The following is a 23,538-nucleotide window of genomic DNA, read 5'->3' on the forward strand; positions in this document are numbered from 1 at the left end:
TTCTCTTGATCCATGTGTTGAATGTTTCTCAACTGTGCTCTGTGCTTTAGATAGGAGTCAAGATTTCATGAAAACAGTGTCTCTCAGTTCTTCAGCTGAGCACAGCAGATCAAACTGAACGACACCTTCCCCCTTCTAAACCTATAGAGTTCTTTACGAATTGTGATAACAAAAAAACATATTTAAAAGCAAGAGTAACCATTACAGACAAAGTAATTGATGTAATGTTGTAATGGGAAACGTATTGGTTTTAAATGAAATATAATGGTGTCTACTGGTACTTTGTTTGGTTCAACTGGTGGATGGTGGGATGTTATCTGACCCAACATAACTCTATTAAATCCAACTACAATAAGACCTAAACATGCAAATTTTGTCAGCTGATGGTTGATAATGTTAATGTAATGGAAACCAGTAAAATTCATCTTGGTAGGAAGCGACCATTACAATTCGTCCTGAAGTCGGTGTTTGATGTAACGTGAGACCGCTGTTTTATCGCCGAGCCGCAGCAACAGATCTCGACTCGCGTTTCATCCGCGCTCGACGCGCACGCTTGCTTTGACGCATTCCGCGCACGCGTTGGATCAGTGCGGCATTGTCAGCTCAGTTTGAGATGTCGTTTTCCTGTCGGATCGTTGTGAGAAAGTCGCGCTTGAATTTCTGTAAAGCGTTGATCTAAGCACACTCCAGGGCTTCCTGGTTCTCGCGTCGAAACGCACGCAGCTGTTTTAAACCATCTGGAAAGTGGACGCGAGGGGCGTTATTTCGTCAAAAGCTCCTTTTTAGGAAACGTAAGAAACGCCCGGTGCGTGGGGGTTGATAGTGCCCATGTCTTACGGTGCGTGAGTGTGCGGCGCGCGGACAACAACATGGGTCAACGCGGCTGGACCCGGGCGCGCTGTCAGGACAGCGGGGTCGAGCCCGAGCGCGAGCGGCTTTGGGCCGAGCTCTTCGACCAGCTGGACCTGAACAAGGACGGACGGATCGACGTGAACGAGCTGCGCGTCGGACTCGCCGGCCGGGGGATGTCGTCGAGCTCGGTGGAGGAGGTAGGGAGGAAACCCAACACCTGCATTCATTACGAAAGGGTGTTTATTTATAGCCCCCTGACCGGGGGTAAACCAAACATGAATCAACAAGGGATCTTGAGACGTCACGATCGGGCTCTCAGATGCAAATAATATCCAGATCACGTGATCGCGAACACAACAACCTTCTTCAAGTTTAAATGACGTTTCGTCCTATCTGAAAAATGCTTTGCGATGCGACAAAACTTCAACCAATCAAAACGTTTATCATGTTGATAAAAAATCTTATTTTAACCAATAAGATTATAGTATGGGCGTGGCTACTCAGAGATCAAAACTGAGACTTGCCCTGTAAACTTTTGACAGTACGGTAATGTCAGATGTGATTTTGTGTGTATTGAATACATCATAAAAATGGTAAAACACTAAGTATTTACTACACTATACTACACTTTACTAAAGTTAACAGTGCACTGTAGTATTTGTATAAATATTATACATTTTTATAAATATTTCTGACTATAGTAGATATTAAAGTATACTATTGTATTTTTACAACTGTAAAACTGTACAGTATACGAAACTAAACATTTTTTTTTGTTATTATCAAATAGTATACTAGTTTGGGTTTTAAAGATACACTATACTTTACTATAGTAAACTCAAAGGTGTACTATAGTATTTTTATAATTATTCCTGCCAATAGTGCATTTAAAGTATACTACAGTATTCACAAACGCTTTTTTAGTTATCATCAAATAGTATAATAGTAGTGATTTCTAAGAAACACTACAGTTTAGTATAGTGAACGCTAAAACATCACAGTTTTTTTATAAATATTTTTGCCTATAGTAAATTTTAAAGTGTACTACAGCAGTTACTACAGTTTTGTACTTATTATAAAATAGTACAATAGTAGTGATTTCTACAGTATAACACTTTACTATATGAAACACTAATGGCTGGAATACCCTACAAGACTTTTAAAATCTGGAAAATCTTGGAAACACACTAATTTATCAAATCTGCAGACTGGCACAGAGTTCATGCAACAAGTCCAGACTGAAAATCTGAGCAAGTCTTGTAGTGTATTTTAGATTTAAAGTGTACAATAATTTGTTTTCATGTGGGAATCCTGTAGGTTTTCACCTTTGCTTTGTTTATTCAGCCTGAAACTCAAGCTTTGAATAATCTAATCTAACATCAAACATATTTTAACCCAAAACCTGAATCTTTATAGCACCAGTGCCATTTTAAGGACCACATAATGAGTTTGATGTTCAGCTCAGATTAGAGAGATGCTTCAGAGCCATTAGTTAAAGTATAACCCATTATGCAACACTCAAATCTAGAGCAATATTTGAAAGCTATATGAAAAAAAAGGGCCGAGGTTTAGGAACAGAGATAAAGAGAGCTAATGGAGCGGTTAATGAGCGCTGTTGCTTTTGATCTCAACGTCGGAGTGAGAGAAACAGTTCTGCTCACCCTCCGATTTCCTGAGAATTTCCGAAATGTCTCCACCCGCTTTACCAAGGGGATATAATCCTCAAACAAAGCTTTTAGAGAGAGGTGTTTGCTATAAGAAGCTTTAATATTACATATGTAATATGATATAATATACAGTTTAAATGAGATTCACTCTACATCACATTAGTTTTGGCAACAACTGGTGTCATATCACTTCAAAATCTTCAAAATCACTTTTTCTTGATCTGTTGGTGTAAGCAACACATGCATGCGTGTGCATGTTTTTGCATGTGTTAACAAGAGTTATGATAGATGTAGATTGGGAAGAAAGCACAGACACACACATACGCATACGCACACAAAAAGTGTTTACGGAGTGTGTAAAAGGTCAGCTTCTTGGATAGCTTCTTGGTTCATATAAATACACTTCAAACACATGGGTATTTTGTGGCCGTCTGCCCACAGAGGAAGCACACTAAACTTGTTAAACATGACAAATAGCTGGCATATTTTCTCTTGAAACACCCAGAAGAGGCTTTCCAGCATGATTTAACTCATAAACACAGCAGGGATTGTGTGCATGTTTGTCTGCTCTAAATACTAGAACGACTGCATGACACACATTGCGTAAGTCACCTGAGGTGAATTTGTTCACAGCTTCGCATTCTTCTCATATTAAAACACCAGAATATACTATTCAGCACGAACCCAGAATTACTGCACCGTGTCTGGAGGCCTCCATGATCTTAAAGCTCAATATAAACAAACTTCAGACATGATGCAACGATAAATGATCTTTTGGTATTTTTAAGTGCCGAAAGCCCCACCCTGAAAAAAAACATAGTATAAGGGACGCCTGAAAATGTTAAAGTGGGATGTTTCATTCACAAACATTCAGTGCTAAAGGAACAGTTCAGCTAAATATGAAAATTATCTTGTAATGTAATATAAATGTATAATATCGCTGCTGTCCTTCTGCTGTCATTTTTGTGCGCTATAAATCTTTATTATTAGTCACCCTCTATGCTTGTAACTGGTTTTGCAAATATCTAACCAATGAAAGTATTAAAAAGTGCTTGTCAACTTTGACAACATGGTATGTAAACATTTAAAAAGAACTGTGTTATTTCCATTTCTTGAAAAACAGCAAATTTGGAGATACAAGGTTTCAGAAGGACAGCTGTTATACATCGTAATATACATCATTCTTTTCTTTGGCTTATTCAGCTATAAAGACATTGCATATTGATGAAAACATTTATTATAAAGGATCTTTGACACATTTATAATTTTTCAATAGTGCCTTGTAACACACATGCATATGACATCTAGTCACAAGATTCAACATTCGAGCGAATTTTCATGGCTGAACTGTTTCTTTAAGATGGTTTCTTTGTTAGTATTTCAAATAGTTTTTAGTGAGTAAGTTAATCAAAATGAACTTGTCTTATACACTTGGTGCACAATTCATCAGTCAACATTATTCTGAATTAAAGGCGGGATGTCCCATTTCTCCTAACCGTTGTTGATGTTTAAATCACCAAAACAGACACAACCCTACACCATCTTTCGCTTTCGTCAGCGCTCGGCTCGACTAATGTCAATCCAGTCCAATGTGCACCTTACTGCTGATTGGCTACAAGGTTGTTTTGGTACTCGGCCCGACTTTGTCTAAACAAGCGTAATTTGGAAATCGGACACCCCGCCTTTAATGGGATACCCAAAAAAATGTATTCCGTCAATACTCACCTTCGAGCTGTTCCAAATATGTATAAATGTATTTGTTCTGGTGAACACAGAGGAAGATATTTGGAAGAATGTAGGACAGCAAACAAGTTCTGGGGCAATTTTGACTGCAATTGTATTTTTATCCTACTGTGGTAGTAAATGGTGGGCAAATGACGGCATTGTCAGTAGGGGTCAGTCTGTTTATAAGCATTCTTCCTCTCTTTCTCTGTGTTCATCAGAAAAAATACATGTATACAGATTTGGAACAGCTCGCAGATGAGTACATTATGACAGAATTTTCATTTTGGGGTAAAGTATCCCTTTAAATTTGTGTGCATTCCTTCCAACTCCACTTTTCTTTTTGGGTGAGCTCATCAATCCTTATTTTTGAACGCATCTTCTCTGCCTTTCAGTTTTTCCTTCTTGAATATCCAGGTTTTACTTAAAGAAATTTCACACTATGGTGGGACAGTGGGAATGCTGCATCATGTTAATGTCATGTGTGCGTAATGTACAATAAAAAAGCTCCGGTCGCCTGTTTCTGAATTTAAGCATAAGCAAAACTGAATTTTGGAGCTCTCGGTGTCTGCTTGTTGTGGGTTGGCTGTGGGCTTTGCATGGTTTTAATGTACTTCTTTCCCTCATTTGCATCTTTCCTCCCCCCCATTCTACCTTTCCTAATGATTCCCGGCATCTCTCTCTCTCTCTCTCTCTCTCTCTCTCTCTCTCTCTCTCTCTCTCTCCTCTCTCTCTTCTCTCTCTCTCTCCTCTCTCTCTCTCTCTCTCTCTCCCTCTCCCTCTCCTCTCACTCTCTCTCTCTCTCTCTCTCTCTTCTCTCTCTCTCTCTCTGTCTGTATGCCCTATATTCAGCAGGTTGTACGAGCAGGAGACATGAACCAAGACGGTCAGCTGGACTTTGGGGAGTTTACCGAGTTTCTGCGTTCACAGGAGAAACGCCTCAAACTCATGTTTCGTAGTTTGGATTGCAACAATGACGGTTAGTTTCTGTTACCTTAAGAAAAACACAAAGAATGTGTGAATGTAATGAATAATATAGTGCAATATATTAAATTTCTCTATAATGGAACAAAGTCCTTATCATTTTCACTTGTCATTCCTGGTGTAGTATTCATATATTGTAATATTGCTATATAACAACAATGTACTTTTCTCTATATTTTTCAATTATATTCAATTATTTCATATATTGAGTACGTTTACTACTGCTGTACACTACAGCTCGACCTTAATTCACTCTCAGCGTTTGTTTTCAGTATCTGTCATCTATAAGGATCGATAGATACTAATATAATATTATTTTATGATAGAAATAAAATACACAGTGTTGTTTTGTATCTGTGTGATTTGTAGGTAAAATAGATGTTGAGGAGATCCAGCAGTCACTACATAATCTTGGAGTGGAGGTCACACTGGAACAGGCGGCCAAAATATTGGAGAGGTGTGTGTGTTTGATGTGTGTGTCTTTATATCACACTATATACTATATGCATTATACCACTTGTGTGTTTTTTACAGTATGGATAAAGATCGATCCATGACCATTGATTGGTCAGAGTGGCGAGATCACTTCCTGTTTAACCCCATGCACAACATGGAAGAGATTGCGCAATACTGGAAACACTCTGTGGTACGAATCAAACGCTAATCCATGAAACTAACTATTGTTGATATGAACTAAAATGGCTTTATATAAATACGGCTGTGTGTTTGTTTGTGGTGTGCGTGTAGATGTTGGACATTGGCGAGCTTTTAACTGTTCCAGACGAGTTCTCCGAGAAGGAGAAGCAGTCTGGGTTTGTTTGGAGACAGCTGATGGCAGGGGCCGTTGCCGGATCTGTTTCTAGAACAGGAACAGCCCCGCTGGACAGACTCAAGGTGTTTTTACAGGTGAGACAGTGCTGAACTCATGTTCCTCATGAGTCAGGTTCACAGTCTGGCACAGACGGTCACATTTTTTAATCCAGTGAATGTTTCTAAGGGAAGGTCTATTTTTGTCCTGAACGATCCTTAAAGTCTTGGCTATCAATGGCGGATTTGATATTTTTACTCCCAGAGAAAGATATAGATATATGTTAGGGGCTTTTTTGCCTTTAATTTTGAAAGGACATTGGAGAACAGACAGGAAAGCATTGGATTGAGACAGGGAAGTGGAACTGGCAAAAGATGCTCACAAGTGCACTGGCACTTTGTGTCAGCACACTAAACACAGGGCTATTGGCGCCGACATTGTTTCATTATTGCCTTGAAATGTAAAGGTTTCCTTTCTGAAATAAAACCTGAAATAATGACGTATGTGCCCGACAAACGCAGCCTTCAAAATGAGACACAGCTTTGGATTTATCTTGATCTTGTCAGCGGAATAAAGAAAATGACAAATAAAGAAAAGTGTTTTTCTATTAGAATGTAGAATAAATGCATTTGCAAATAAGTTTGAATTTTTATAGGCTTACCACAACAGACATTCAAAGAAACACGGTTTAACATGCACACATTTATTCCTTATCTTATCCCTAATAAACTGCTGAAAACGGCTTCATTACTATCTCCTGTCTCCTCACACAGATAATTGCCAATTACATTACACAAATCATGTAAACACAAAGCACATATTTTCCATTTAAAATGGCGTTTTGTATTTTGGATTGGTGGGTCCTGTCGCTCAACATTTCTATTGATGCAAAATATTGATTGTTTAGCCACTAACGTTGTGTGTTGCACTGGAACCTTAACTGTCTTCTTTGATTTGATTAGCCACCACACAATGGCTCTGTAAACAGACATTTGATTGGTCAACAGCCACTTTTGTTTTGACATTTAGATCCACTGATAGACCGCTGAGGAAAAAAGCTTGCAGCACCAAAATACAGATAGGCTTTTAGGGCATTTATTCCACAAATTTTACAGAAAAAATGGCGGGTGTGACCCTGCGTTAGAAAATGGATGTGTGGCGTGAGAGCGTGTAAAAAATAGTCCTCACGGTGAGAGTTGGCAGTCCTCGTGGGGTATTCCAGAAAGCTGGTTATGTTACGTACCCGGGTAAGTTTAAGGGTAGGTTAGTTGATAACTAACTTTCCGTTTCAAAAACAGAGGTAACTTTCCGGGTATGTAAGTATGTATCTCACTCTCTGAAGATAACCTGCTCCGGAGCAGGTTTTGTTCCAGGGTTAGTTCATTTTAAGGCAATGCGTGCGCTTTTGATGAGCGTCAAGTGGATGTGGAAGCACAGATTACATATAATACTGTATATCATAATTTTACAGTATGACGATTATTACATTACCAGTCCCACCCATTGCGATTGAGCATTCACAACTGATTTTATGATTTATAGCCCACAGGTTGCATGTTCGATTCCCAGTCTGGCAGGTCTGATTCCCAGGATAAATTTTATTTTAAGTTATCACCTATGGCATAGTGTTTACAGATTTAATGTCCCTTTATCACTTTAATTCAGATACATAATACATTAAATCTAAGCACTTTTAAGCGTATCGTATTTCTTAATAATGTTTTTTTCTGATCCTAAGCCTCCTGAGTATTGCTAAGCATCCTAAGTATTGAAAGGCCTTTCTGCAATTACAATTTGTTTTTGGACTTTGAGGATAGGCCTTTGATACCTCATTTAACATTTAGAAAGCCATGCCAAACAAAGTCAAAAGTTTATGTGTATGTATATTTGAAAGGTATATATATATTAGGCTACATGACATATTGGACATGTGAATGGGCCTAACATTTTAAACCTCTACCTCTGTCCCAGCATACCTTCATCCTCATTATCATACACAGTGCAGTGTACTGAAAAGCGTTACACAAGTTTTTCCAAAATTATGACAACTGTAGCAGTTTCTTCAATAAAAAGAGTCTCCGTTAATGTGCCTACATCAGCAACTGTTGCAAATATGGCAGATACAATGTAAAGTCAGTGTTAAAGTTGACGTCATTTATAAAAAGTAGCTAAATTTGTCAACTTATGTTAATAAGTTAAAGTAATGTAAAGACATGCATTTTAAAACTAGAAATGGTAAGTTGAAGAAACAATGACGGTTTTAGCGGCAACAACATGAACAAGCGTGGCTTAATCTTAACTTCCGGTAGACATCAGCAAAGAATCTATAACTGTAAAATAGTTTTAATTTAATTTAATACCATTAATATACAATAAATATTAATATTAATATAGATTATATATCAAATAAATTGTTATATTTTAACCAAACACAGACCTTAAATTAATTTCGGGCCAGACGCATGCCTGGATGAAATATTGTAATCTATTGTAACAGCACACTGCCCCCTAGTGGCCAAATGATACATAGCAACTAAACGCACAGCTGTCGATTAAGTGTGATTACATTTTCTGGTTTTAATAAAATACTAAATAACATGATGTAAAGTGTGAAACTAAAGTGACTGGATGTGTTTGGTTGTGTGTGCAGGTACACGGGAGGACTTCTGATAAGGTTAGCGTGTGGCGTGGTCTTCGAGCGATGGTGAAAGAGGGTGGTCTGACAGCACTGTGGAGGGGAAACGGCATTAATGTGCTCAAGATCGCTCCAGAAACAGCCATCAAATTCCTTGCTTATGAGCAGGTACATCTCTCTCTCTCTCTCTCTCTTTCTCTATGCACTTAACCAAACAAGATGACCCAAGATTACAGTAACTAACGGATAAACATTTTAAAAGCCTAATACATTAAATCACATCTCTGTGTCTGTTTAGATTAAAAAGTTAATGAGAGGAAGTAAAGAAGTAGGAACTCTGAAAGTTCATGAAAGATTTGTCGCTGGATCGCTGGCTGGAGCCACTGCTCAGACTGTTATATATCCGATGGAGGTATTACTCACTGTCATAGATTCATTCACCTACATTATAAAAGTGACTTACCTGCTTCACCATTTACCTGTTTTGTTTATAGTTTAAAGGAAAAGCCTTTCTTGTATTCTAGGTGCTGAAAACGCGTCTCACATTGCGTAAAACAGGACAGTATTCAAGTGTCGCCGACTGCGCGAAGCAGATCCTGGCGAAAGAGGGCGCTCTGGCATTTTATAAAGGATATCTACCCAACTTGCTTGGCATCATCCCCTACGCAGGCATAGATCTGGCAGTCTACGAGGTGTGTGTGTGTGTTTGTATGAATGCGCATTGAGAATAGTTCCTATAGAGACTCTCCATCCCGCTGTATTTCTCTCTCTTCCTCTCAGACGCTGAAAAACGCCTGGTTACAGAAGCACACAGATGGGAGGGCGGACCCCGGTGTTATGGTGCTGGTGGGTTGTGGAACTGTGTCCAGTACCTGCGGACAGCTGGCGTCCTACCCGCTCGCCCTCATCCGAACACGCATGCAAGCTCAGGGTAAGAGAAGCTCTACACAAGACGAATTTACAGAAATGCGCTCAGTTTTAGTTAATGCTGTTCCCTCTGTTTTTTTTCTGTGTCAGCGTCGATTAAGGGCGGTCCTCAGGTGTCCATGTTGACTCTGTTTAGGAGTATAGTCGCTCAGGAGGGTTTGGTGGGCCTCTACCGAGGCATCGCTCCAAACTTTCTTAAAGTCATACCTGCAGTCAGCATCTCCTACGTGGTCTACGAGCACATGAGGAAAGTACTGGGAGTTGGAACCTGAAATACAGACTATACAAAACATATTTTTATTTCTGAAACATGGACCAGGATTATAATCTTCTTTATTTAAGCCTGAGACATATCAGGCCGCACTGGACGTTTGAGGTGCATTTACCAAAAAAAGGAACTCTGACAGAGTATCTAAAACTGAAATATGCCGAGCCATGCTTGAATCATTCCTGAATCGCTGAGATTCATGATGCTTTGTTTTTGTTGTTGGTCAACAGGGCCCTGATTTTCAGGTATACAGGGTAGGCTACACACCCCTGGACGCGGTAAAATGAACGCTGTGTGTGGGAGTTTGTGTGAGCATGTGCTGTACTGTATCGTATGTGTGTTTAACCCCCATGCACACACTACTGAACAATCCAATGATCTGTTTAATATGACGGAATGAACAATAAACTAATTCGTTTGCTTCCCCTTCCTTTGAAGGGACTGTGAGATTGAAACACATTCAACAACCTAAGTAATACTGTTTGATGAAATGACAAGACCTCTCCAAATCCACATCTCATAGGCTCTTATTTATCAAGTTAAAGCAAACACACTTCTATAAATCATTTGCAAACCCCTTCTAGTTTCTGTTTGTGTCTTAGAAGGCGTGTTGACAATAGTATTATGAACAACACATTTCTGTGGATTTTAAGTGCATCCAAGCATGCTTTTTAGCAAATGTTTCTTACATTTTCTTGCAATGTGATAGAAAAGTTTGTGACAGTTCTCTTTGAAACCTTTTTCAGGTGAAGAGGTGTTGAAGAGTTTTAGATGCAATAGCATACAAGTACAATCAGTGTGTAAGCATCTATATTACCAATATATAATTTTATGATCCAATAACAGTATACGTCTTACTACATACTCAAAAGTGATTTCTGAGCCAACCAGAAGTTTTAAAAAACGTGTTTTAATTATAGGATAATGCAATATTACATTTTAAGTTGAGATCAACTGTCTGGACATGTTACAGTACAATATGAATGGTCATTTAAGTCTTTCACACTAAAATGTGAATGACAAATTTCTGCTTTTGTGTTGTTTAAACCCCGTCGAATCACCTGATGATTGCATATTTGATGGTTTGTCCACTTTTTTAAATAACCAATAGTTTTAAGAGGACTATACAGCCGTGTCAAATGATTTAAGGATATTTTGAGGGCAGGATGACGTCATTCTTTTTTCAGTCTGTTTTCCTTGTTCTCATGCTGCAGAATTGCACAAAATTGGCAAACCTGCTCAAGTGGTTCTGTACACACACTACTGTTTTTTATGTAAAAGAAAACAAATCTGTATGAACATTATCTGTTCGGTTTTTTCATTGAAACTTATATTGAATGCATGCAGAAGAATGTATTTAGAATAAATTATTAAATTAAACGGTACTTAGGCTTTATTGACTTTCTTTATTAACAGATTTCATATAAAACATCTTTATTCACCTGCTGTTTGAGGACTTATTCGCGCTGTACGGAAACTGTATATAACAACAAACCCATAAAAATGCCAAGAAATGTACGGATCAGCAAAATCACCTAACGTTAAAAGACCTCTCGTCACCTATTTGCTGATTCAAGCGTCAATCATTGTCAATAAGCGTTTCCTTGAACCTCATTGGTCTTTTTCATAAGCTCCTGGACTCTGAGTGGCTCTCTCGCACAGCGGCGACATGCGTGCTTGTCCATCCGTCCATAAAAACGTCGCTTTTCGTCACGCTCATTGGGCAATTGGTAAACTCGCGTCCAATGATCACGCACCGGCCCTCCCCGGCCGCTCTCGGATTGGTCATCTCACCAGCTACTCATTACGAACGCCTATAGGAGACGTCCTTTACCCCACACAGGTCTATTGTCCCTCCCATGCGTTTGTCTCGCTCGTCTTCCCGCGTCTGCGCACCTCCGCCAGGCCTAGACTCCCCGCCGCATCCCGCACGCCTCACACCTCCGCACGGACGATATGTCTGAGTACAGCGCGGTACCGCCGCCCGGGCCCGGAGCTGCTCTAGGAGCTGGTGGACTGAAGAAAGACGCGTTCGCCGACGCAGTGCAGCGCGCCCGGCAGGTGAGTGATCCGCAGTGCGAGTTTGTGGGTCAGCGGCGCGCAGGGCCGCGGGCACACGAGCCGGCGTGCGTGACGCTCATCCGATATAATTTTTTCAAATTTCACAATCATGGGATATTTACATACTAAACTGTTTACCGTTACAGCACTAGTGCAGCTATCGCGTGATCTGTAACACGAGGTACCATAGAAACACACACGCCGTGAAATTCACCCACACGGGTATTTTAACGCATACCGCGGTACTTGCAAGCTCCAAACAAACGAACCGTGGACTACAGGAACCGTAGTTCAGTATTGTGGTAAAGCTATTATTATTCTTTTTTGTAATGGCGATCTCTTTATGGCACAGCAGAGGGTTTCAAAGAGGTCGGTGTTTGTAAAAAGTAACGCAACAATGGTAATATCGTGATACTTTTTATGCTATGGAAGTCAACTTCTGCACAAAAGAAGATATTTTGACGAACGTTGGTAACCAAACAATTTAGGACGCCATTGTGTGAACACAAAACCACAGAGACGTTTCTCAAAATATCATCGTTTGTGTTCCATTGATGAAAAGCATCGTACACAGATTCTGAACAACAAGAGGGGGAATCAATGTTGTTTTTATTTTTGTGTCAACTTTCACTTTTAACTTGTGCTATTTTAGAGAAAAACATTGTATGGTATGTCAGAATGTGAGGAAAAACTATAAAACATTGAAGCGTTCTTGAAATGTCTATTGGGAATATTGTATATACTCTAAAATAAAATGAATGGTACAAAAGTTCTTTCTAATCTAAAACAACAATGCATCTCCGTGTGTCTTTTTGGTCTTTTTGTCTTCATGTTCTAAAAGCTATCTTTGGTCTTTTTTTCTAGATTGCTGCGAAAATCGGCGGTGACGTTTCTGGTCCCCCCATGAGCAATAACGGAGGATCTGAGGGCTATTCCTTCAGCACACAGAAGAGATCGCTTGAGGACGCAGGTATGGCACGAGTTCTAGCGCACGAATGCGTCCTTTCTTGCTTCTTCTGACCCGTTGTTGTGTTATTCCTCAGATCAACCTGAGAGCAAAAAGATGGCGTCAGACCGAGACAGCGCTGCAGCCTTGTGTATGAGTTTTACTTTCTTTCAGTGTCTCAAGTGTGTGTCTGTGTGTGTATTTTTAGAGCAATGATTTTATCCTCATCTCATTCACAGCTATCGAAGCCCAGCTGGCTGCCCTTTCTCAACAGAGGTAAGTCTGCCGGAACATTATCCGGCATCATAAAAACGGATCGGGTCAATCTAGGAAGAATCTTTCGGCTGCTTGTAGGTTTCATAATATTTACTTTTTTTCCGTCTCAGTGTTCGTCCCTCTGCCATGACGGAGGATTACAGAGTGCCTGATGGAATGGTTGGGCTCAGTAAGTTCACTACCCACAATGCACTGCTCCATACTGAAAAGCTGCGTCCCAAATCGTGCACTGTTATATGCTATTTTGTAGTATAAATAGTGTGAGTAGTGCATTCACATTGAAAATCCTCAAAGTGCACTCTTAGTACCTGGATAATGCACTTTTTCGACCGAAAATATGACGTGTGGACTCTTCACGTACTCAATGCTTGCAGTTTCGCTTGCGTAGGGGAAGCGAGGCGGAGCTATCAGACACTACTTAATCAAAACTCATGCAGAGTAATAGATGAGGACTGAAGGAATGCTGGGCAAAACAGATAAAACTACATTAGATGAACAATGCACAAGTATATTTTTATTCACACACGTTGAGTGCGATTTGCATCATTGGCGCTCGTCTGGGAAACCGATATACTTCCGGTTGGTATAAAACTGTTCAGTATTCCATTTGAAACGATACATCTCCTATGAAATTCATATACTAGATGGTTGAGTGCGTAAGTGTATAGAATGTCATTTGGGACACAGCTAAAGTGTTGTGGCTGAATCTTACAAAACCTGTCTGGGACTGTTTTGATTTGTTTTTCAAAACTCTTCTGCTTTTGCTTCAGTTTCAAGAATGTTGACGTATTCTGTATCTATCTGTAGTTATAGGGCGAGGTGGAGAACAGATCAATAAGATCCAGCAGGACTCGGGCTGTAAAGTTCAGATTGCTCCAGGTGAGTCGCATCGGTTTTGATGTTTAGATTGCTGCATGTTTGAATTAGTGTTGTCACTTAATAATCACCATAATTTCAGCACTCTTAAGGTACCAATACCAGTTTAATTCCACAATTCGTGGTACCAAAGCAAAACACCTGTACATGCTTATTGAAACACAATGCCGTTTTGTATTATCTAATTTTTGCTGAAACTGCTGTGTGCTCACTGGGCTCTTTGATGCTGATGAGCATCCTCCATAATCTACCGCAGTATAATAAGCTTTTTATTAATGAAATAAATGCAACGGATAGATTTTTCGTTATTCGGTTTAAAAAATCAGTTTTAAACTTTCAGATTTTAGATAGGTCTGTATAAAACAGGGGAACTGTAAATCCCATCATGTCCTCCCATTAATTTAACCCCATTACAGTTATAGAAGCTTTAAATTATTAAGGACACTTAAATGGATTAGCATTGGCGCTAACCTATTAACACGCAAACAGGGACGTTTATTTCAATGCAACCTTTAACTTGACATTTGCTACAACATTCACAATGTGAACAGAATTTGAAACTTACCGCTTGAACTTGTGAACTTAAATCCGGCTGTTTCTTCCTTTCACCACAAAACTTGATTAGTTTGCTTCGTGATGCGACTTTAATCTGGAGTTTTTCCTGTGCGCATCTTTTGTGGATCGTTGCAACGCTTATCATGTCTTATTACGTCTGTAAAGTTTCCGACTGACAGCCTTGCAGACAGAGCGTCAGTACCAGGTTGACCCGGGAGGGCGGTGGGTACTGTGTCTCATGAAAATTAGGTACCGCCAGCTTTTTTATTTTAGGTACTGACTTTGATCCGAAGTACCAGGACTTTTGACAACACTCGTTTGGATCTATGAGATGTTTTTAACACCCTGGTTATGTGTTTTTCAGACAGCTGTGGCCTTCCAGATAGGAGCGTCTCTCTCACCGGTCCACCTGAAGCCATTCAGTACGTTTGTTCTCATTACACGTGCTTATTACTCATCTCAATTTATTGTGTTTTGACTTGCGACCTCTACACGCAGGAAAGCCAAAATGCTATTGGATGACATTGTCTCTCGAGGGCGGGGCACTCCTCCCTCCTTCCACGAATCGACCAACGGCAACGGTCACATGCAGGAAATGGTCATTCCTGCCGGAAAAGCAGGTCTCATCATTGGCAAAGGAGGAGAGACCATCAAACAGCTGCAGGTAGAGATGTGTGTGCCGTCAGAATGTTTTGCTCACGAATGTGTCGTCTCTTTAAATCACGGGTTTGTTCGCCGAATCGCGTGTTTCAGGAACGAGCTGGCGTGAAGATGATTTTAATTCAAGATGCTTCTCAGGGGCCAAATATCGACAAACCGCTGCGCATTATAGGAGATCCTTACAAAGTGCAGGTAGAATTTTGTGTGTTTTTGTTTTTTGCAACAGTTTTTGCTTTTGCTTTGACAAATGTTACAATGATGGAAATGCAGTATTTAACACATATAGAGGCTCTTGAAAGTGCACATCGCTATAAGTGGTGTAACATCATATCCTGTTGGTCATATATGCAGGTATAAATGAATTTAGCACATTTGAAGTCCTGTTTAATATTAGTGATCAAAAGTGCCACCTTTTTTCTCTAGCAAGCGCGTGAGATGGTGGATGAGATCTTGAGAGAGCGGGATCAGCCTGGCTTTGACAGAAACGAGTATGGCTCCCAAATGGGAGGTGCAAGAATCGAGGTGCGTGTGGCATGTTGATCTGCTAAACTGCTGTGATTTTACTCCTTAACATGACACTCAAGCTTCTCAATATGCTAATTTTTTCTCTCTGACTGACATCTCATTCTGATCGGACCAGGTGCCCGTACCGCGTCACTCTGTTGGTGTTGTGATTGGCCGAAGTGGAGAGATGATAAAGAAGATTCAGAACGATGCTGGTGTGAGGATACAGTTTAAACCAGGTCTGTTTAGACTCTAAAGATTTGATGGTGGTAAATGGGTTTTTATTTTGAGGTGTAACTTCAATTATTTTTTATGTAGATGACGGTACTGGTCCAGATAAGATCGCTAACATAGTGGGTCCTCCAGACCGATGTGAGCACGCCGCCAGTATAATCAATGAACTTCTGCAGAGCATCAGAGTACGAGAGGAAGGAGGAGGGGTAAGACTGAGACTTTCAGCTGCTTCTGCATCTTTATAGTATAATTCAATTATATATTTTGCCATTTAAATTAATGTTTGTATGCAGTCGTCAGATCCTTCCTTTGATTCAAAGCAATTTACAGCCGAAGAGGCTTGGATGATGTTAAAAATGGTTAAATCTGTTAAAAATGTTGCTAGAGCTGCACAATTAATCGTTAAAAGATCACGATTCGAACGGCAGACGATCTCATTAATGAAAATCAATGATTCTTGTGTGTCTTAACTTACACCTCGGACTAAAATCATAACGCTTTAATATTTGCTGTTGCTGCCGCAGAAGTTAAAATTATTATTATAAGGCATGTACCGACGTCACAAACAGTCTTTTCAAAACACACACTATCATTATTCCTGTGTCAAATGATCACAGAAGAACTGGGATTAATGCAGAGAGTTGCCAACTCACACGCATGGGACGCGTTTACAAGCTCCTACTCTGCCCAAAATAATCTCACACCAAATAACAGACCAACATATAAAGTAAATGTCTTTCAGGATTGTGATGCATTGTTCTGATTATGCTTCACATCTTAACTGGACATGTTTGAAACGAAACTAATGATTTTAGTTTGTAGCGCGGACAAATCCGAGTGAGCGCTTATATCCGTTATGGTAAAACACGTCATCAGAGCGCATATAACTCTATTAACGCTAATAGAGAAGCTGCGCTATTAGAGCTTTTCGTCAAGTTGCCTATCATTTCATGTTTTCAGGTTATTTAAAACCGTTTACTGATAAACATAACGCAGTATTCTCACCTGTAGTGTCTTTGTGTAAAGACCCCTTCAAACGGTCTGTAGATATCAGGCAAAAGTATAAAATAAGTGTCACCATATGAATTTGTTTTACTGAGAAATATTTCATGTACAAGTTACTTCAATGCATTAATACTTTAAGGAAGTTAAACTTTTGCATTTAAACTAAAAATAAATGAAAAAACACTAGTTTACTTATGGAATTTGTGGTTAAACATTTCTCACCATACTTGCTGTAGGTTGACCATGAAATATGTAATAATTTTGAAGCAAAGTCCTGCATATTACATAAACAATTTTTTGTCAGAACCTCTAGTAAATTATGTATTTAGGTATTACTTTGTCATCATTCAGAATCGCAATCTCTATTTGAAACAAAAGAATCGGGATCCTCAATTTATCACGAATCGTGCAGCCCAACTTGTTGCTGTCAATTTGAAGCAAACATGGACGGAGTAAATGTAGCTAATTGTGATCCAAAGAAGTTTCATGTTTTAAATGTTATTTTACATTTAACAGCATTTTTTTCTAATAAGTGCGTTTGTTCCCCAAGGGTCCCTCTGGCCCTCCTGGCACTGGCATGCCCCCGGGTGGGCGTGGAAGAGGTCGCGGTCCTGGCAGCTGGGGTCCACCGGGTGGCGAGATGACATTTTCCATCCCTGCCCACAAATGTGGACTTGTGATTGGCCGAGGAGGAGAAAACGTAAAAGCCATCAACCAGCAGACCGGTGCATTCGTAGAGATCTCCCGCCAACCACCCCCCAATGGCGACCCCAACTTTAAATTGTTTACCATTAGGGGGTCACCTCAACAAATTGATCATGCCAAGCAGCTCATAGAAGACAAAATTGAGGTATGACATTTTGTGTTTAGTTGGAGAGGTGTTTGGTGGTTTGAATTTGGTTAAACTGGTTTCTTTCTGTTTTTAGGGGCCTCTTTGCCCTGTTGGCCCTGGACCGGGTGGACCGGGTCCTGGTGGTCCGATGGGCCCCTACAACCCAAATCCTTACCAGCCGGGACCTCCTGGCGGACCGCCACAGTCAGTTTTTCATTTACTAATGCCAGATAAACTTCATGAAAAAATTCAAAAAGGTCAACAGGGAACATAAGTATATTTTATTGCCTCTTTCTCCAGTGGTGGTCCTCCTGGTGGCCAGTATCCTCAGGGTTGGGGAAACTCATACCAGCAGTGGCAGCCGCATGATCCCAGTAGGCACTTGAATATGTACTACTACTGTGAAATTTATGGGTTGTGAGTGGGTTTGCTGCAGATGTAAGAAGTGTATTTCTCCTTTTCAAGGTAAAGCAGCGACTGATCCTAACGCAGCCTGGGCGGCATATTACGCGCAGTACTACCAGCAGCCTGCTGGAGGTGCCATGCCCGGACAGGCGCCCGGGGTCCAGCCAGCTGCACCCGCTACTGCTGACCAGGGTCAAGCGGCTCCTGGCACAGCTCAGCCCGACTACACCAAGGCCTGGGAAGAGTACTACAAGAAGATGGGGGAAAGTACGTCTGTGCACATCCACACTACATACTACATACTACATTCTAATTTAACCACAAAAGGATTGTTTTTCTCCTTTGAACGTTGTGACTAAAGCTTGCACCTCTCTCTCGCTATCAGCTGCGGGAGGAGGAGGGGCTGTGCCGGCAGCAGGAGGCGCTCCAGCTGCAGGCGCTGCAGCAGCAGGGCAGGCAGATTACAGCGCCGCATGGGCTGAATACTACAGACAGCAGGCTGCTTATTACGGACAGACGGCACAGGCCCCGGGACAGCCAGGACCAACGCCGCAGGGCCAGCAGGTATGTACGGCACCTGTCCAGAGACACCCGATCACTAGTTATTCTTTAAATGCCAAGCCCCTCAAAGCCAGCTGCATTCTAATCAGTTATTTACATGTCAATCAAACATGTCCTTTATTACACAGATTTTTTATTCATTGGAATATCTTTCTGTTTCAGGCTCAGTGAAAGATTCAATGTTGTTTTCACCTCCGTCCTCCGCCCTGGCCTCACTCCTCCATCTCCTTGCGCTCCTGAAAAAACAACTAAATTTCTGCTCTGTTTATTTTCCTCGCTGTGTCCAGCAGCTGCGTGACTATTTCTGCTGGATCTACAAACGCTGAACTCGAATCAAACTCTGCCTTCCCCCTTGACAGCTTCATCTCTCTTCTTCCTCACGTTAATGTGACTCATGGCCAGGGAAACACAAGGGAATCCTGCTAACTTCCTCATACGAGCGTGCACTTCCTGTTTTGCGTTTCGTTGTTTTTAAAGAATCTTTTTGAGGAAAGGTCCATCAGAGGAACTCTTCAGATGTTATAACTACTGTTCAGAACTCAATGAGTAATTGTTTTTTGCTTTTAGTCCTTTTGTTTGTTTTAAGAGCATTTGATTGCGCTGGAACATTCCCGTTGTTTAATTTTTTTAGATTCAGTTAGTGAGGTTTTATTTTGTATTGTTTGTGACACTTCACGTTTGAGAATGCGTTTGCGTGTATGATGGTAATTTTTCTTGTGCGTGTATGTGTAAGGATGTTCCGGTACTGAACTCTGAAGGCCTGTTTTTGTCTCCTCACTATTAAAAACAAAGGTTTCTGTTGTTTTCACCCCCCACGTCATTGGAAGTCATGATGTTATATAAAATATATATCAATTGCTTTTTTTTTACTGCTTGTTTTTAAAAACTACAGAATAAAACGTTACAGAATCCTCATCAGATTACATTGCTGGTGTTCAGTCTGAAAATGTTTTTACTTCATGGTTATATTTTGGAAAATATGTGAGGATAGTCGGTGTAAACCTCCAATCAAGGTATATCATTTGTTGACTACTAGAACACCAAGGTTCACATTTAAGAGTCTCTCACCATCACAAACTGAGCATTAGAGAGCAGTTAAATGATTAAATAGTATTTAAGTCTCACCCAATCATTGACTTTGTTTAGTAGGAGCCTACTTAGTACAATCTTGTGGACTAGTCCACAAGATTGTACTTAGTAAATTTGCAAACAATGGCTAGCCTTACAATTTTAGCAAATGTGTAAATTGTACTTGGTCTCTAGTAAACATTAACATCCAGAATTTTTATTTTAGTATCTGAGTTGAGTGGGAAAGATGTGAGGGTTTGAGTCAGTTGTCATACACTGAGTCAGGCAGTAGGAAAAGACCTTTTTATTTGAGAATCACAGCTGAAAAATTCGGTGCGTTGCCATTAGAGAACACAACAGACCTCCTGTCCTGATAAACATAGCTTGACTTTTTTTTTTAGTGATTTGTTTAATTACAATACTTCGATATATTGACCAACTACATACCGAACAAAATGTGAGAATTAAGAACAAAAATACAATATTGACAACGGCAATTGAAGTTTTATTCTAGGCTTTACTGAAAAATATTTTCATATCTTTAGTCAAATTATTATCACCCCAAAAAAGTATCAGTTAACTTATTTTTAGACCATTGTTGTAATGATGCAATCAAACAGCTTTCCAGATTTTTATCAAAGGCTGAACATAGTTGTTAATAGTGATATTTGATGGTCTTTATCACCTGAAGAACATAATACAAGAACATCACAAATTTTTTATAAGGATTAAATTCTTTATGCAAAAGTTCTTTGCTCACATAAGAAACCTTAAGAGGAAAATTATACAATTGGAAAATCTCCCTGTTCAAGTCTGCATGACTGGCTCATGTCCCCACGTCTTTGGTTGGGTCTGTTGTGTTGTGTTTGGCAGTCGTCCTGATTCACTCAACTCCTGGGGGGCGTTGTATCTGACATCACCTTCAGATCTCAGTACAGAATCTGTAGCAGACAGACATAAAAATAAACCTTCTAAATACTTCCTAAACCAGGTTGCAAATGGACCGAATACACACCTGTGGTATGTTCACTGGCCATCCCAGGCATCTTCACGCTGTTTAGCAGCCAAACGTTTTTGGTCTGATTAAAAAAAACATCAAATTTAATCATATTGTTTGCGTATCTCACACATTTCCGTCAAGCCTAATTCTTGATCTATCACAACAACTGAAATCAAAGTTATTCATGTATGATTTGTCACCTTTTGCTTCCCGTAATTTGTTCTTCTCTGCTTCTCGCTCTTCTTTGGTCTGGTTGCTCTTCACACCCAAAGCACCGATCACAAGCCGCCGAGCCAGAGCTGCACTGGTCTGAGGCCGCTCTTTAGCTGGGAGAAGATAATCTTCAAAGAGAGAGAGAGAGGTTCAGGTTTGAAAAAAGTAGGAAACAGACGGTGAGAGAGAGAGCAGTACCTGAGTTGCTGCGAGCTTTGGCTTTAGTGGCATTTGATGATTTGGACAGAGGTCTGATCTTCATCATGGGGTTCTTCATCCTCAAAGCATCACGAGCTGCACAAACACACTTAGAATGACATCATTGCTCAACTTCATCAAAAACATTCACCACATCTGAATCCCACTGACCTGCGATCGGACTGGAGAACAAACCCAGAGCGTGTGTTTCATCGATCCATTTAATATCGAACCCCTTCTGCCTGCAAACACACACACACAATTAATACCAATGCTTGCTCCTGGGAATAATATGTTTGTGTTTTGGAATCAGATTCACAGACTGGAAAGAGCTGAAGGATCTGATCAGGTCTTCCATCTTAAACTCGGCTGGGAAATCGTAAATCTCTATGATGTGTGACATCTCCTCGTCACATAGCTCCACCTCTTCCTCCTCCCCAGGTGACCATTTATAGTAGTCGAAACGCGGGTCCTGTATGGTTCCTGAGTTCTTCTCCTCTAGCGACATCTGTGACAGGAAGGAGAAAACACATCACGCTTGAGCGTAAACACCCTTTTAATGCGCAAAGAATTTATTATGTCAATGATGTTTGGGTGAGTTTGTTATTTTTTGATCGACCTCTCCCTTTAAATTGTATTATGACAATAAATAGTTTTTACATAGACAGTTCACCCATGAATGAAAACTATGTATTCCTCACCCCTGTGTCTTTTGAAAACCAAAATTATTAAATGACAATGGAATGAATAAATTATATAAAGCAAAAGCTCAGCAAAAAAATAGTGACCACTGATTTCAAGCTAAATAATATGTTGTGTAATATAATATTTAGCCGTCTTTAGAAGATGCAGATAGAAAGTTATTCAAGTTTGGAAGCAGGGGCCATATTTACAAAAAATGTTTGGAAGACAAAGAAAAACGACTATTAAGGCAAGTAAGAAGTTTGTAAAAATGTTCCTAAGTGCAATTTTTTCTCAAAAAAAAAATGCTTCAAAACTATATATTTTTAATAAAATAGTATCTAAACTCAATTCAATGTATTTTTTCTATTAAAATTTACATTCTTAAAAGATTCTTAAAATGTTTCGTGAATCTGACCCCCGGTGAGATGGAATAAATTATGACACACTTTTAGTTTTTGCATCTCTTTAATGCTCACTTATGTACAAGGTAATGGGTTTATCAGGGTAATGTGGTTTAGTGCGACGGGGTTGATCAACTCTTCTGCTCTTACCTCCTCCACCAAATGAGGGTCGAGATAGTCACCATCATCATTAAACAAAGAATCCCAGTTTTCTTCTGATTCCTCCTCCTTCTGGATCGCTTCATCTTCTGCTGTATTGTCATCATTACTCGTGATCACGTGCGTTTCTGACGTGATGTCCGTGTCATCTTTGGGCTCCTCGTTATTTTCAGTTGTCATGTTCAGATTGTCTGTATCCCCCTCTTTCAACCCAGCATCACAGTTCTCCTCTCTTTCCTCTCCGTTCGGGGTCTCTGCCGTTTTGCCTTTGTTCTTCTTGCTCTTGCGGGCCTTGTCAGTGTAACGGGGTCTGGGTTTGGCCTTTTTCTCCTTGGGGTCCATTATCTCAGGCTGGCGTTTCTTGGGTACGTAGATTTCCTTGGTGGGTTTTTTGTTCCGGAGTGGGACGGTAGATGTGGACCCCTCTTCGGGCAGGGCTGCTTCAACCGTCTCCATAGATGTCTGTTTAAGAAAAGAGTTGCTATGATCAAATGCTAAGCTGGGAATAGTATACCACCTTAGCGGATCACAAATAATAATGCTATTTCTAGTAATAGGCTATTTTGCTTTTCAAACTTATCCATTGTATATTTTAGGCAGCAGTTACGCACACTAACTTAGTCGAGTGTAATAAACACAACCGATAAAACTATTGGGTACTTTACCTTGCTGAACGATTCTCTTTTGATGTTTTTTTTTACAAAAACACATATTTTTAATCTGGGCCTATTATAAATTTACGCGATCAGAGTCACATTCACAGAGTGCAACACCACCACTACGGAACATAAATCCTGTTCAGAAACGCAAATGATTCCCTTCATATAAACAACAAATATCATAAATCTATACACATCTTTAATCTAGCATGTCGATATGTAAGTTCCACGTAAAGTGAATGTATAAAGTAAACATTCGGAGTCCATTTTTACTTACATCTTCCACTATTTTCCAGTTCGCCGAAACGTTGAAACCGTGACCGGATGTTTGGAGACTCAAAGGCGACGTGACGTCACTGAGCCATAAGGCTTTGTGGG

The 23,538-nt window shown here is 40.1% G+C and overlaps 3 protein-coding genes across 5 annotated transcripts; 2 read left to right on the plus strand and 1 right to left on the minus strand.

The window, feature by feature from the left end:
• The first annotated feature begins 474 nt into the window (after nucleotides 1–474).
• slc25a23a (solute carrier family 25 member 23a) lies at nucleotides 475–11,304 on the plus strand. Of its 2 annotated transcripts, none has more exons than XM_056736963.1 (10): nucleotides 475–1,049; nucleotides 5,097–5,220; nucleotides 5,595–5,682; nucleotides 5,760–5,871; nucleotides 5,973–6,131; nucleotides 8,684–8,836; nucleotides 8,967–9,080; nucleotides 9,193–9,360; nucleotides 9,449–9,599; nucleotides 9,686–11,304. In XM_056736963.1, exons 1-10 carry the CDS (start codon nucleotides 870–872, stop codon nucleotides 9,865–9,867), a joined length of 1,431 nt encoding a protein of 476 aa, XP_056592941.1. In that variant the 5' UTR covers nucleotides 475–869; the 3' UTR covers nucleotides 9,868–11,304. The 2 variants fall into 2 exon arrangements, with proteins under 2 accessions (XP_056592941.1, XP_056592934.1); XM_056736956.1 differs by having other exon boundaries at nucleotides 476–1,049; nucleotides 5,094–5,220.
• A 398-nt stretch (nucleotides 11,305–11,702) lies between these two features.
• Nucleotides 11,703–19,703, plus strand: khsrp (KH-type splicing regulatory protein). 2 transcript variants are annotated; one of them, XM_056736809.1, is made up of 18 exons: nucleotides 11,703–11,924; nucleotides 12,789–12,894; nucleotides 12,968–13,021; nucleotides 13,110–13,146; nucleotides 13,257–13,315; nucleotides 13,954–14,025; nucleotides 14,942–14,999; nucleotides 15,076–15,241; nucleotides 15,331–15,429; nucleotides 15,661–15,759; nucleotides 15,878–15,980; nucleotides 16,060–16,181; nucleotides 17,531–17,830; nucleotides 17,907–18,016; nucleotides 18,113–18,186; nucleotides 18,278–18,484; nucleotides 18,603–18,781; nucleotides 18,941–19,703. In XM_056736809.1, exons 1-18 carry the CDS (start codon nucleotides 11,820–11,822, stop codon nucleotides 18,947–18,949), a joined length of 1,959 nt encoding a protein of 652 aa, XP_056592787.1. In that variant the 5' UTR covers nucleotides 11,703–11,819; the 3' UTR covers nucleotides 18,950–19,703. The 2 variants fall into 2 exon arrangements, with proteins under 2 accessions (XP_056592787.1, XP_056592796.1); XM_056736818.1 differs by lacking the exon at nucleotides 11,703–11,924 and adding an exon at nucleotides 11,999–12,226.
• A 431-nt stretch (nucleotides 19,704–20,134) lies between these two features.
• On the minus strand, nucleotides 20,135–23,516 carry r3hcc1l (R3H domain and coiled-coil containing 1-like). The gene is made up of 8 exons (XM_056734206.1): nucleotides 23,438–23,516; nucleotides 22,493–22,963; nucleotides 21,581–21,765; nucleotides 21,429–21,499; nucleotides 21,258–21,353; nucleotides 21,047–21,187; nucleotides 20,862–20,925; nucleotides 20,135–20,787 (listed from the first exon to the last, which is right to left on the minus strand). Exons 2-7 carry the CDS (start codon nucleotides 22,955–22,957, stop codon nucleotides 20,873–20,875), a joined length of 1,011 nt encoding a protein of 336 aa, XP_056590184.1. The 5' UTR covers nucleotides 22,958–22,963; nucleotides 23,438–23,516; the 3' UTR covers nucleotides 20,135–20,787; nucleotides 20,862–20,872.
• Nucleotides 23,517–23,538: the final 22 nt, after the last annotated feature.

Source organism: Triplophysa dalaica, chromosome 2, assembly GCF_015846415.1.
Source record: "Triplophysa dalaica isolate WHDGS20190420 chromosome 2, ASM1584641v1, whole genome shotgun sequence".
Lineage (NCBI taxonomy): Eukaryota > Metazoa > Chordata > Actinopteri > Cypriniformes > Nemacheilidae > Triplophysa > Triplophysa dalaica.